The following is a 15,424-nucleotide window of genomic DNA, read 5'->3' as shown; positions in this document are numbered from 1 at the left end:
AAATATTCTATATATGTAGTTCTTGCTCTTTTTAAAATACATTGCCTTGTTCATGAAAATGTTTAGCAAAATGTTTGGTGCTTTTGTATTCAAGATAAAACATTGCTTGTTTGCCTCCCTAATTCTTAAGTCATCAACTTTAGAAACAAAAGGTAACAGTAGCATCAAAAATTATAGCAAGAGGTAACATGTAAGACGACCAATATTACAGTAGTATCCATCTACCATCACCTCCATAAAGCTCTATCCCATATTAAAGACAATGTCTTTGGGGCATTTGATAAAGCATATTGCATTTTCATTTCCTGAAGAACAACAAAAAGTTCAAACTAATGACACTTCTGAACAAGTCCTTTACAGCTTCCACTTTCAAGAAGAGGTTTTGCTGAGGTTTTTTTAAGAGGTATGTATGGTTTTTGTTGTTGCTTCGTAGCGTTTTTTTAAAAGACAGTTTTCTTTTTGCACTCTTCTATCACATATTAAACCACACACATAACTAACTCTCCAATGGCATAAAACAAAAAAAAAACACAAAAAAACCCAAACAAACAACAATGTAAGGTGATAAATACCAACCAAGATAAGAAGCACCTAAAGGGTCCCTCGCTGTCTGGAAAAGTACTGGTTCATGAACAGATGGTGTAGCTACATCCACTGTTGTCCATGCTACACTGTGGGAAGACCCACAAGCAACCCGAGTGATTTTCTGGCCTTCCAAGCCCTGGACCAGAGTGGGCTTTCTATTAACAGTAGTAGTTCCGTTGCCTTGTTGCCCATGATCATTGTCACCCCAAGCGTAAACCTGCCAGTAAACACTTCCACATGTTACTTTGCTTCACTGGTTGTCTCATTTAATTGTTTTCTTAAAAATTCCTACAAAGGAATCTTAGTAATTCGCATTATTAACCTATGACACTTTAGAGAACCTATTGCTGTGACTTTTTTTTTCTCCATTAAATAATGCAGGCATTATCATACATTAAAAAAAAAAAAAACAAAAAAACAAAAAAAGAAAAATCTGTCCAGAATACTATCACTGCTTCTGCATTTCAAGAGTGAGAAGCAGGAAACTGATCATGAGGTAATACATAAACTAGCAAAATATTACAAAAGCTACTACGACAACAACATGTAAACTTTAATAATAATATCAAAGTCAATATATTTTAAATTACAATCATGCTTATATTTATTCAGAACTTTAATAAGCAAATAAATATTATTAGAAATTGTTATTCCCTTTGATCAGCACTGATGCTATTACATCAGTAAGAAGACTTTGTCAACAGTTTAATTTATTTCTTTCTAGATCAAGGAAAAAGCAGAAAGGAGGGTGATGCACAATGTACCTGTCCAGTGTCAGTAACTGCTAGGCAATGGAGTGCGCCTACAGCCACATGCACAATCTTCTTACCCCTCAGTCCTTCCACAACTTGTGGCTTTCGGACATGAACATCTGTGCCATGGCCCAGCCTGAAGTAGTCACCCTTACCCCTGCAACAGATAGTAAAACGTAAAATTCAAAACAATTATATTGTTTACAGATTCCTCTGTCAATGCAGCTTCCCAAATCAAAATACTTCCTTTATCACCGAGACTAAACACAAGCGAGGGTAACTACAGTTCTACAACTCCAACTTTTCACCTCAGGATAGAACAGACATCATTATGACTATTTTTCTTTGTACACAGAGCAACAATGATTACATTGAACATCCTCTGTTGCACAAACACTGCAATTACAAGTACTTACAAACTGGACGTGTTTTGATACACTTGGACAGATTTATTCTACCAAGGATAAACCTAACAATAACAGACCCTTTAACAAGTCTACTCGCTCAAAAAATACACCAGAACTAACATATTTTCAGAACTGAGGAATCTTTCACACTGTCACAAGCCTCAGTATAGGTTTCTCAAGCCTCCATTATTTAAATTCTTCTAAAAGTGTTATACACAAACTGCACTAAAAATATAGCATACGCAAAAGTAATGTAAAAACCTTTAAAATGCCTCTAAGAATGTCAGTAAAGAAGAACACTGAAATTTCTTCCAATGTCGTTTTAGTAACCATTCACTCAGTTCTGCTGCTCACCACCACCACCATCGATTCTTCTCAAGAAAGGCTATGTTATGCTGGAGGTGAGTATGATATATAGTATTGTTGCCTACCTAAAGTCGTAATACAGAAGTTGTGATTTTTCTCTCAAACCAGTACAAATTCAAGAAGGTAAGAATAAAAGTTTCAAAGCAACTCAGCCATCCTAAACTGCAGATATGCGCAGTCAAAACAGATCCAAAAAAAAAAAAAAAAAAATCTCCTTGTAGACCTGTAATGTCATGAAATAGCTGCAGATTTTATGACTAGACTTAACAGTGTCAAGACAAACTGGAGAAAGGAAGGAATGAGTAAGAATATTGCAAAGACTTCTTAAAGACTGCCAAATTCCCTTTCCTCTTATTCCTTTCATCACTAAAAATAAAGAATTTAAAAGAGGAGGGAAAGCAAGAGAGAGAAATATAGCTTCCAGTGGCCACTCTGAGAATCAACATCTCTGCTAAGAACTTTTCTCCCTTTTAAAAGAAGCAACTTATAAAAACAGAAGTTTTGTGGACTTCTCTTCATATCGTTCATTAATTGCTGACAAATAATACAACAAAAATTACTATTTTAAGTCTTCTTAGCTTTGATATATATCAAACAAGTCATAGTCTTATTATACAAAGATGAAGTAAGACCTCGACAAGACTCAGCATCAGAGTAATCGAACAGATCACAGCTTGTTTCAAAGAGCTGCCAATTTAAAAGACAAATCACACAGATAAGGCACAGATGGCATTAAGACAGTCAAACAGCAATAAATACAACATACACTGAGCAATTGCTTTGTTAATACTTCCTGGCAAACGTAACATACCATGTCCATACGACTCCTGACTTGGTCAGTGCCAACGAGAACTGAGCACCACACTCAATCTGACAAACGCCTTGGCCGTTCAGTCGTTCAATGTTCTGAGGAATGTTGCATCCTTCACTTCCTCCTCGGCCCAGTTTTCCAAAATCACCATCACCCCAAGAAAACACCAAACCTAACAAATACCAAACTGCAGGTCAAACAATGATCACAGCATTCCCATGTGCTAGAAAGCCTCTGGAACAAGATATTCCTACCTTCATCTGTCAAAGCAAGAGTCTGAGCATCTCTGCTTCCACAAGCAACCTGAATGACTCTGTGGCCAATGAGCACTTTAACCTGAAAAATGGAAAAAGTAAGCAAGACATTTCAAGGAAGAGGGTGGTGAGGCACTGAAACAGGTTGCCCAGACAAGTTGTAGATGCCCCATCCCTGGAAGTGTTCAAGGCCAGGCTGGATGAGGCTTTGGGCAACCTGGTGTAGTGGAGGGTTTCCCTGCCCATGGCAGGGGGGTTGGAACTAGATGATCTTTGAGGTCCATTCCATCCCTAACCATTTTATGATTCTATGTTTTAAAAACCTTACAGACATTTTCAAGATCTTACGACTGATATTGTTCATTGTGCCCAGTCTGAGCATGTCATTTAGCAAAGGATTATCGAGCCTTGCTCACTCAGATTCCAACATTGCTCAATGACAGTAGCGGCTTCCAGCTATGTATCAAGGTAGATGCACACCATGCATGTTCAAAACAGCACTAGCCCTTCTGCATCACTTCCCAAGAAAAGAGACTGGATCTTTCTAGCTTTTCTGAAATAGCTTGGCTGTTATTAGAGGTATGTGTACCAAAACTTAATTTAGATCACTCCAAAATGATGTCTTCATACCACTTTCACGGTTTTTGGCTTTACTTTAGCTTTATTTTATCATTTATTAAACAAGCGAACACATTCACATTTCATCAGAGACAAGAAATATTTATTTTACCATCTTAGGCTTCAGCTGCGTGGTATTATCTCCGTGTCCCAGCCTACCATATTCTCCAAGACCCCATGTATACAGTTCACCACTAGAGGTAATAGCAGCGCTGTGGGAACTGCCACAAGCAATATCACGGATCCGTTTGGTTTTCAATGCTTCTATCAATCTGGGTTTATCACAGTTCCTAGAGAAAATGAACAGAGAATTCATTGAACAAGCTGCAAAATAAATTGCAATCTTCGTAATCCAAAAAATTTAGTGTAATAACTAAAAGTAACCTAGAAACAAAATAAGATGCAACACTATGATTCCAAGAAGTACTCTTTAGTAGCACCATAAATCTAAAGTTCACACTATTTTAATGTACTTCAAAGTTTATTTAAAGAATATTTTATGCATACGCTGCAGAACTTAGGTGATAAAGTCAAGATACCAAAGTGATGAATCAATTAAAAAGTGTATAATACAAAATGAAAACTGGTATTGTGTCATAGCCCAGAGTTGAGCAATTTGTTAGAAGTAATTGTTTCTCTACCCTGTGGACACAGAGTTAGGTAGTAAGATTAAGAGATGACACCTCCATCCCAACTTTGCTCTTTATCAGAGAGAAATTGGAACTGGAATTTACTGTTAGATTTCTATTAGAGCACTGGAAAGTTACTATTCCTGTGATTACAATATTCTCTAAATTCAGGGAAGAGTTTCAACTCAAGGTATTCTAATATTGACTCTGTAACAGAGCCACTATAGGGATATTATAAAATTATACATAGCCTCTGGAAAATTTGCTCCCATGAAATGCCCAAGACTTCTAAGTCACTTTAAATAAAATTACAGAAAACATGAGGAATTTGAACAATAAACAATACTGCTGTAATGTGGACTTCCTTTTCCACTGATCTGACACATATATCCCTCACGAACATTTATTTGCTGTTAATCCATCTGAGTTGGGCACTGTAATTTTTTATGCATTCCGAGCAGGTCTTCAAAATACATCAGAATGACAAACAAAGATTTCGCAATGAGCTATGTTTGTCTCTTTTTTTTTTTTTCTTTCAAAACATTGTTCTGTGGTGCATACAAAGAAAAATCCTGAGACAATTCACATTTTCCTCAAAGCTGTCCTGTAGGGGATGAAACTATGTATTACTGAAAAGCACAAGAGATTTATTGATGGCTAACAAGTTTGTTAACAGATGTTTAAAGAAAAGGGTTAAAAAATACTCTGTCAGGCTTACATTATGAACTGTTACAGCTCAGGAACATAAACCCACCACGGTTTTATACCTCAAGGCACCTCTGTAAACTTGACCTTATAAAAGTAACCAAAAACTCTATGTCCGAAGGCGTGTCATTTCATTAGTGACATTCAAAAACACTATTAAAGACTTTATACACTAAGTATGTTTACAAGTATTACATTAATTGAATGCCTCCTTTTTAAATGGCTGAAGCTGCTACAAGTGCTGCATCATGAATTGACATACACTGCTGAAAAAAAAAAAAATCTTTTCACAATACAATTTTTTATTCCTATTGTACTAAAAATCCTGTCATTGCCAATAGTGGTGGTCAGCTGCGTTACAACATGCAACACGAAGTTCTCTTACTGAAATACGGACAAATTTGGTATCCTTACATTCGACTGAAGTGGCCAAGTTTTCCATCATCGCCTTCACCCCACGAAAAAACCTTTCCATCAACAGTTAATGCCATAGCATGCCGGCCACCTAAAAGTGTAAACACAAATTTAAGTTTTCAAGCAGGCAGCAAGTCTGGCAAAAATCTCAGAAATTTGATGCTGCTGTACTTCTGCAATGTAATTGTACTAGCCTTTCAATCCAATACACAGTACTTATTTTCTTTGGAGTTTTTATGTGACTTAATTTAAAATAAAACTTTTGTGAGAGTAGGTTTCCCAGCACATTAAAAAAAGAAATAATCACTCAATTTACTGTTTTCAATGCTACAAGAAAAAAAGAAAAAAACAATCCACCGTTTAGCAATATTTAAAAATGAAAACACTTTCTTTGGATCAGATGGAAAAACTATTAAGAATTTACCAAATTTAACTTCCAGCAAGTAAGAAACTTCCAGCTAGTCATCTAACAGAACCATTAGATTTAATCTGATGTTTTATGCAAGAGACAGAATTTAAAAACTATCAGATATGCTGGGACATCACAGCACCCAAGAAAATTCCAAAGCAACTACATTCAGGCTCAATATGTTACGTTTACACACGTAAGAACAGCAATAGTCGATACCTGAGTGAACAGCCACCTTCTTTACCACATAGTTACTGAGAGCTGTGATCTGGCGGGGAATAGGCACAGTTCCACTAGATATTCCTAAACCCAGCCTTCCATTTGTGGCTTCTCCACAGGCATATACTTTACCCTCCACAGTCACTAAAATGAAGAAAAAAAGTTTGAAACACCATTAACTTTTCACAACTGGAAATCTGTTTCTGCCCTTAAATAATTATATTTATTTTAAACACGTATTACCTGCAAAAAGGCTTTTGGATCCTCCAGCTACTTGTACAACATTCAAGGCAGAGAGGGTTTCAGAAAAGGAAGGGACTTTTATCTAGAACAGACAGGAAATAAAGATCATTACAATACACTTTGAAGTTTTATACTTTAAAAAGAGCAGCTATTCTTAAGTGATAAACCAGTTAATACAACATATTGTTGGGGTTTTTTTTTAAATATGTGAAACTCCCCGTATTATTCAGACACTTCACACATACCAGTTAACATACACCAGGCGAAAGACAGAAACCAAGAAAAAGCATTTAATACTCAAATCCTGATAAATACAAAACCTAAGAAAAAATAGAATGTGATATAAACAAGGATTTTCCTTTTAGTAAATTTTTCTTGAGAAAACCAAACTCAATCTTGAAGAAAGGCATAAAAGCAAAATAAACCTAGTTAAAAGTCTTAACCCACACACTTCGAATCAGCATATGGGAACACAAAACCACAAGTGAGTTTTTTCAGTAGCACAATGCTTTAGGAATCTGGATTAGAGATCAGCTCAAGGTGGAGGTGAGGATGGAGGGGAGCAGGGTGTGACAAAAAAAGGAACCAGGAAACGTCTTTTTTCCATTACTACAAATAAGTCTCAAGCTGTAAATATATATAAATAGACATCAGCTATCTCTTTTCAAGTGTTTTAAACTGACATACTTTTATAGTATAAGAGTTTATGCAAGTTTTGAATGCAAGTATTTATTTTTATGCAGCTAAAGAGATACAGTTTCTACCAGACTTCTTCATTACAGTATATGGGAATAAGTTTGAAGGACATTTGAAAAGCCTTTAATTACTACCCTAATTAATCAATTGATGCGTTTTGTAATACTAATATACGTTAAGATCTCAAAGATAAAGTGTGTAAGTTCACGTTAGCACGTTTTTTCCACTCAAAGTTTAATCTTTACAGAATTAGTTGATATTCACAGGATATCTTTTTTTTATCCCCTCATTTCTTCCATTTAACTGTCCTATAGCTCTCCTCTCAGTTCTAGGTGGGGTCAAACAGAGCCATAACTCTGCCTTCAACAGGTTCAGACCATAAATGAACGGCAACCTGTACTTCAGCACTGAAGACTTGATGGCTTTATGCACCAACAAAATAGAGAATGGAACATACAGTAACAGTTAGCTTCAGGCACTCTATGGATACAAAGGTATATTTTATGTTTTAAATAAGAAGTAAAGAAATGCTCTCTTACCATACTTTTCAGATTAATGGTATCTTGATTAAACATTCACCATGTATCTCCCATCTTGCATTGTATCAAAAATTATGTATGAATAGCTGCACACAGGGCTGAAATTCCTCTCAAATTACACTAAATTGTAACCAAGTTACACTAATCAAAATATTAGAATTCAACTTTTTTTTTCTGATTACAGCTCCAGGTACAAGTAATAGATAGAAAAGTTCACCGATATCTTCGTTTCACGCATGCAAACTCAAAAGGAACAGAACATGTACAGAGTGCAACACATTTTTAGAACAACTAGTTCGCTATCACCTAAATGATGAAGTAGCTGCTAAAAAATCAAAATGGATTTCAGAGTAACAACCAAAATGCAGATTTTTCTCTAATTTTCCACCCAGCAAACATGTACACATCTTAACAGTAAAAAGCCATTAAAAACTACTCTTCATAGCTTTGGATAATAAACTGTAAAATTCTGATTAAATTTGAATTAATTTTGAGTTGTGCAAGACTTGCACATTTTATTTTTAGCTGTTTCTGTTTCGTATTGAAGTTCAAAAAAAACAAACATACCTTGGAACCTTTTAGTCCTCCCAATTGGTCTTTGTCATTCAGTCCCCAAACAAAAACTTTGGTTCTTATTGTAGCTGCCGATTCAAGCCCAGCTGCCTTCTTTCTAACGAGACTGAACATATTGAGGAAAAAAATATGAAGTCAGTTTAGCAACTTGCATGCTATAGCATAGGAATCTTTTTACTGTACTTACTAATTTTACAGTTTGGAACAGTTTCAGTACTCAAACTACATCAACACAGTTAATTGGAGGCTATAACAAATAAAAAACAACAAAAAAAAACCAGAATGTCTTGCTGATCAGTGGTAAATACACATGTGCCACATACCAAACACACACGTAAAGGTTTTAGCCAGGTTTTCAACTCCAAGTACAGTGCAGAAGCAAAAAAGTTGTACAAAATGCTACCACTAGTGTGATAATCTTAAAGAAGTTATTTATCAACAAATGACCTACTTACAATTAAGACAAATTAAGATACTGATGTCTCTTTCCTATCATTCAACCTAATTAAATTGCTCATCTTACCATAATCTCCTGATTGGAATATAGAGACACCAAGGTTCCTTATCATTTCCTTCCCGTCCCTGCAGTTACCTACCTCCCGGTGTTAGCTTTATCGTCATCCTCTTCCTCATTATCAGAAGCAAGGAAAGGGACCGCAGCCAAATCTTCATCCTCTGCACGTATACGTCCCAGTATGCTTAGGCCATGTATTTTGCAATCAATCCCAGAGCTTCTGCACTGCTTGATTGCAATCTCAATATACCTGTGATACTAAGAAGAAAGAACTAAATTGCCATCTTTTTGGTCCTATACAACTTTATAAAACATAGGAAAGAATTAGAACTTTTGCTTGACTTTGTCACTTTAACAAAATGAATCTGTAATTTTAAATATTTGGCTTTTCAGCCCTACATAATTCATACTTTAAAATAAACATACAGCCTTAGTAATTTCAGAATTATTTCACTTCTAATCTTCTAAAAATTCATTACGCATTCCTCCTTGCTGTTACTGAAAAAGATCAGAACAACTGTCCAAAGTAATCTTTATCACCCATCAAATCTAAGTTTATAGGGATGTCTTTTTGGTTCATAGGTATATTAATTTACATTAAAAAAAAAACTAAAATAATTTTATTAATGTGATTATAGTAAAACTTACCAGGATAATGAACTTTACTGAACTGCCAAAAACAGTACTAATTTAGAGGAAAAGTGAAATACCATGCTTTAATAATCACAACAGTGCTTTTCATCCATCCCTTGCATCTAAATGTTTTTCTGTTGCATACAAGAGTAATTCTCACACAAACTTCACTTACTTCTGTACAATCACTAAGAAGAGGCACTGTGGTGTCTGTAGGATTTATATTGATTGTCTTTAGCTCTATAAGGTTATTTAAGGAATTCCCACCTAGAAAGCAAAACATGGAAAGAACAACATTTTAAGATACGAAATTTCATAAATAGGCACTATGCATGTTAAATACACGACTGTTAATTGAAACCAGATAAATACCTACTGTTGAATGTACAAAAAAAAAAAATATTTTTCAGACTTCTCAGAGAACACACACATACCTGAAACTACAACTAAAGAGGGCATGTAACTACTGTCCGCAGGGTCCACTATCATCTTCAGTCTGTGAACAAGTACATCTGGAAAAATCTCCAAGCGAATCCAGTGCTAGGGGAAACACACAGAATTTAATTTTCAGACAGTATTGTTAGGACCACTGTACGGCTAACAAGAATAAATGTGCGCTGTTTTTGAAGAAAACATGAAAAACATTTGTGAATGGTACACAACAGCAGCAATGCAGGGGAACTGGCCAAAGGAAAACTACCCGTGAACTTATCGCCTGTCCAACCTCCAAATACAGGACAAACAGTTTCAGCAAATGATTTACTTCACCCAAGAGCAACACCATTGAGAAGACTGAAAGTGCAATAGCATTGGAGGTCAAGAAACTGAACATAATGTAAGTCTTTGACTGCACCAAAACACACTGGACAAAAGCCTAGCCACAAATCCCAGTGCCTAGGCTGTCCACAATGCAGTGTTGCAGGCCAATAAAACTGATAAACCATAAGCTAAGGAACAATGCTTATATGCTTTTATAAATGATCTGGAAATAGGAGTTGAATGTACATTAAGCAAGTTTGTCGATGACACTGAACTAGGAAGAGCTGTAGACTCCCTCGAGGGTAGGGAGGCTTTACAGAGAGATCTAGATAGAGAGCTGGGCAATCACCAACTGTATGCAATTTAACAAGAGTAAGTGCTGGATTCTCCACCTGGGATGCAGTATTCATAGAATCATAGAATGGTTAGGGTTGGAAGGGACCTTAAAGATCATCTAGTTCCAAACCCCCTGCCATGGGGGCAACCACCAGGTTGTTCAACACCTCATCCAACCTGGCCTTGAACACTTCCAGGGATGGGGCATCCACAACTTCTCCGGGCAATCTGTTCCAGTGCCTCACCACCCCCAGAGTGAAGAATTTCTTCCTTATATCTAATCTAAATCCACCCTCTTTCAGTTTAAAATCCTCTTTATACATACAAACTGGGAGACAAGAGGATGGAAAGGAGCCCTGTGGAAAAAGATCTGGGTGTTTCGGTTGACAGCAAGTTGACTATGAGTCAACAGTGTGCCCTGGCAGCCAGAAGGGCCAATCGTGTCCTGGGGTACATGAAGAATACCATAGTCAGCCTGTTGAAGGAGGTGATTTTCCCACTCTACACTGCGCTAGTAAAGCCCCAGCTCAAGTACTGTGTGCAGTTTTGGGCGCCTCAACATAAAAAGGACATCAAACTACTAGTGTTTGATGTGGATTGTGTCCAGAGGAGGGTGACCAAGATGGTGAAATGTCTTGAAGACAAGGCTTACGAGGCCACTTGGTTTGTTCAGCTTGGAGAAGACTGAGGGGTGACCTCATCAACATCTACAACTTCCTAAGGGGGGCAGCAGGGAGGGAGGTGCTGCTCTCCTCTCTCTGGTGACAGTAAGACAAGAGGAAACAGAATGAAGCTGCATCAGGAGAAGTTCAGACTGGACATGAAGAAAAGGTTCTTCACTAAGAGGGTTGTTGGTCACTGGAACAGGCTCCCCAGGAAAGTGGTCACTGCACCAAGTTTGCCACAGTTCAACGAGCATCTAGATCATTCTCCTAGTCATATGGTTTAGTTTTAGGTAGTCCTGTGAGAAGCAGGGAGTTGGACTTGATGATCCTTACAAGTCTCTTCCAATTCAAGATATTCTATGATTCTATGCAAGTGAGGGAGTGCTTGGAGGCAGTTTTAGTTAGTAAGAACATAGGTGCTTTTCATATTGCAACAAACTCAATTAAAATATAATCAATGTGATTGTTAAGAACAATTGTCATCAGTTATTACACCAAAAAGGCAACTGTAACCATATAACCAACCACAGAATAGAATAATTACCCTGTATTTCAAAAATCACTCAGGTTCCTTATAATCCACATGAAATAACTAGAAAGATGAAGCATGGGTTTCAAAAAATAGGCACGTTTACTATGAAGAAACAGTTTTGTACTTCAGATGTCTGGTTTTACTACTCTTCTGTCTTACATGAAGGCAAAAAATATATTTCACCAAGTTAAATATTAAGAAGAAAGTATGCCAGAATAAACCAGTTATGGCTTAAAGTTACCTTTCCTTGTGAGCCAGAAGACTGCCAGCACTGCTCACTGCCATCGATAAGACGTGAAGCCTGATTCACAGAGGATGAGACATTCAAATTCTTAACTATTCTTGACCAATCATCCAGTAACATTCCGCGCTGGCTGCTATGCCGTCTCTTCAGCTGTTTTCCAGAACGCCCACAAAACACTGGAGACTGACCTGCATGGTTAAATGAAACATTGGGCATGTATCTTTCAACGAAAATTGCTTTTATTAAACCCATAAGCAATGTGAAAGGAAATACAAAAAATCAAAGATTTCAGGTATGTAGCCTGAGAATAGAATACAGAAGCATGTCACACAGGTATGGTAATACTACTGACGCTTAAAGGACATAGCTCAAGATTTACTTTTTTTTTTAAAAGGAGTTTTCATTCCTGTCATATTTGGGACAGTCATACCTTTTATTCTTACTCTTTTGATTGATTTGTACCAAGAAATCAAGCATAATGCAGTGGAAAAAAAAAAAACAAACAACAACAAAAACACAACAAAACAAAACAAAAAACCCACCATTAAAAAAGTAAGGAAAATTACTCTCTGGAATGTAGCACACTAAGAGTAATTCCTAAAAATGAACGATAAAGCATTACAGGGGCATGCAAACTTTAAACTGACAGAACTCTTAAACTAACATTCTTGACTAAATAGCCAGTTAAAAGGGTCCGTTCTTTCAAAATACAAATTTATGATGATATATACTTCAAAATATAGGCTCACAGCATATGGATTTTGTACATCACCACAGCATATGAAAAACATGCAACCAACCCTCAACAGAAATCCCTTATGGAAGAATAGACTAAGTTACAACACTCAAAAATTCTGAATCTTGTTCAAGAATGAGGTGATTTAGTAAGTTGTTGATTTCCTTCCTGCAAAAACCTACTTCTACTTCCTTTCACTGATCTTTGTAGCTTCTAGAAAGCCTAACTAAAAGGATATTGTAACATTTCTACCCTATCCAGGGCAACAGGAAGGATTACAGATTCACATCATGCTAGCTGTACACCCATATTAACTGATTTCATAATGAAAAGTCTTTCTTGTCCTTTAGACAATCCATCATACACATGCAATGCACGTTCATGATTTCTAGTACGGAGTCAGTTTTATTCGTTTTCCAAACCAATTAAACTGGCAACATGTAAATATGAAGGAGTTTAGTCCAGAAGCCAGCATCACCTTGTAAATACTAAAGATCAGACTGATTTTTAGACAGGAGCAGAAAAAAAGCTAATGTCAGTAAGCTCTGCAAAATAATGCAAACCTCACAAGTTTTGGAGTTAAAATGGCTGCACCTGTTCTTGCCCTAGAAACAAAAAATTCTGATTATGAGTCTTTCAAAAGGCTTCCCTTTCCTACCACAGCTCCCTGGAGTCTCATCATCATGGAGGAAACAAGGCAACAGCCATCACACATTTGATATGCAAAAATTGTTGAAGAGCAACTGAGATGTAGGAAGTTATTTTAGGTATTTCAGGCTGGACTTGCTGTCACAACGTTTCCATTCACCTGCATTTAGACTGATAGTAAAAGGCAGGACGATGAATGACTTATCCATCTTACTCTTGGTGTAATTGAAAACATAGTTCTGACATAAAGAGTTACTGTCCCATAGCCATATATTTCAAACTTTTTTAGCACTACAAAGAAAGCTTAAGGGTTGACGTTTTGGTGTAATCCCCCCACGTACAATTGTAGCAGTGCTCTGATCTGCTAAAAATGTTTTCTTGTCTAGAGGATCAATCAAACACTAATTTAATTATGTTAAGGAGCCAAAATTTAAACCTGTTCTTTTAAAAACAAATTCAATGAATTTTAAATTAATTTAAGAAACAGATTCTGAAACTCACCTGGTTCGTTTATTCTGCCAAAAGTATGTCGGGTATTATGCTTCCTGGTTTTAAAGCAAGTTTCACAGAAGTCAAAATCATCACAGTTTCTGCATTTGAATCTAGGTCCATTGATAGGAAACATCTGACAGCCATCACACCTGATTTCACAAAAGAACGACGAGTAAATATATTTCTAGTAGTCTTTATGGCACAAGTTAATTGTAAAATGAGTCAAGATAACAGAATCAAGACAATAAGGCTAATGGACAACTCATATACATTAAGAAAAAATGTAAATCATCACTTACGTGACTCCAGGATGAATGCTGGGGACCAGTTCCATTTCTGACAACAAACCAGTCCAATGAGACTGCTGAGGAAAGTCTACAATGACATCTTTTCCATTGGCACTAAAAGCTGTGACAAAAACACGCATTAAATACAACGTGTTGCAAATCTATGTAAAATAAAGCAGAAAGTGTCCAGTGCAACATCAGAGCAGAAACATGTAACAAAAGTTACTTTCAAAAGTAGACTTTTATGTTAATGAAACTATGTATTAACCTAATCAGATAGCCTGGAAAGGGGCAGAGGGAAAGGGAGTTGTAAAGATTTTTTTAGAAATATATATACTATTCTATTTAAATTCCTTGACTCTGAATTTTTTTTAAACAGTTCCCAAAGAGAGCACTTCAAAGCACAAATATAGTATGACCAAAATCTGTAACTTTTCAGAGAATCTATGCCCCACAGATTACTTCTATAACATCCCTCACAGCTTGACATCAGTGCACCCCACTTTCTCCTCACTTCCATACAAAGTCTTCAAGTTAGATTTACTTCTTAAAGGAAAACCATTTGTTCATCCAAAGTATAAAAGCCAACTACAACAGGAAGCTGCAAAGATTCTTAAAGACCTTTATGATATATGAATGGAGTGGCTCAAAAAGCAGACAAACACACTAACAAAATGGGCTGCCACAGAGTACATGCCTGTAAATTCATCACAGACATCAAATGCATTCAGAACTCTCTTATCATCATGCAATATTCCACAAAACAGTGTGATTTGTGTGTCTAGAAGATTCCTTAAATACTGCAGAAAGTGTGCATGGTTTCCAATTTTATCACCTCCCCAAGACCCATTTTGAATACACATTACCTTTGACAACTCCAACACTTCGGTGAGTAACTGATCCCCATTTGTATTTGGGTGTGGTAACAGAGCTTTTCACACGCACTTTGTCACCTATCTTGATATGAGAGGCAGAACTCTGTGGTGGGAATCCTAGTAGTTGCAAGAATAAACGCATCGTGAGTAGGTTTCCCCCCTCCCGCCCAAAATAAGTCTCCCTTAATGTATTCAGGTTTTTATTAAAAAGCAGTTACCAGTGAACTTACCTAAAAGCTCAACATGGATATATCTGACCCAGTAAGTGCCACCCTTCTGTTGCCAATCACACTGTACGTTCAGGTCATGCAATCCATCTCGATCCAATTTAATAACTTTGCCTACATCTCCTTCACAAACCTCCTCATAGGTTCTGCAACACCTAACCATCATTCCCACCTAAGGAAAAAGGAAAATAGAATGCCATTGTTGTGCGAGGACTTCTGTACCAGAAGTAAAGCAGTTTCAATATAGCTTTTCATC

General features: G+C 36.6%; 1 protein-coding gene across 5 annotated transcripts in view; it reads right to left on the bottom strand.

Annotated features, from left to right (window-relative positions):
* HERC2 (HECT and RLD domain containing E3 ubiquitin protein ligase 2) overlaps positions 1-15,424 on the bottom strand; it is a 116,868-nt gene that overhangs the window by 35,479 nt on the left and 65,965 nt on the right. For all 5 annotated transcript variants that reach the window (XM_086619248.1, XM_086619255.1, XM_086619241.1 and 2 more), the window contains 17 exons: positions 15,172-15,340; positions 14,933-15,058; positions 14,079-14,187; positions 13,789-13,928; positions 11,901-12,091; positions 9,802-9,907; positions 9,543-9,634; positions 8,817-8,992; positions 8,215-8,326; positions 6,413-6,494; positions 6,170-6,313; positions 5,542-5,632; positions 3,906-4,083; positions 3,176-3,257; positions 2,922-3,093; positions 1,350-1,494; positions 577-802 (listed from right to left, as the gene is read on the bottom strand). In XM_086619248.1, coding sequence (XP_086475374.1) covers positions 577-802; positions 1,350-1,494; positions 2,922-3,093; positions 3,176-3,257; positions 3,906-4,083; positions 5,542-5,632; positions 6,170-6,313; positions 6,413-6,494; positions 8,215-8,326; positions 8,817-8,992; positions 9,543-9,634; positions 9,802-9,907; positions 11,901-12,091; positions 13,789-13,928; positions 14,079-14,187; positions 14,933-15,058; positions 15,172-15,340 — 2,341 coding nt within the window. The remainder of the gene's footprint in view (positions 1-576; positions 803-1,349; positions 1,495-2,921; positions 3,094-3,175; positions 3,258-3,905; positions 4,084-5,541; positions 5,633-6,169; positions 6,314-6,412; positions 6,495-8,214; positions 8,327-8,816; positions 8,993-9,542; positions 9,635-9,801; positions 9,908-11,900; positions 12,092-13,788; positions 13,929-14,078; positions 14,188-14,932; positions 15,059-15,171; positions 15,341-15,424) is intronic.

Source organism: Tauraco erythrolophus, chromosome 1 (genome assembly GCF_009769465.1).
Source record: "Tauraco erythrolophus isolate bTauEry1 chromosome 1, bTauEry1.pri, whole genome shotgun sequence".
In the NCBI taxonomy this organism is placed as follows: domain Eukaryota; kingdom Metazoa; phylum Chordata; class Aves; order Musophagiformes; family Musophagidae; genus Tauraco; species Tauraco erythrolophus.
The sequence above is the reverse complement of the archived record's forward strand: the minus strand, read 5'-3'. Positions and strand labels throughout refer to the sequence as shown.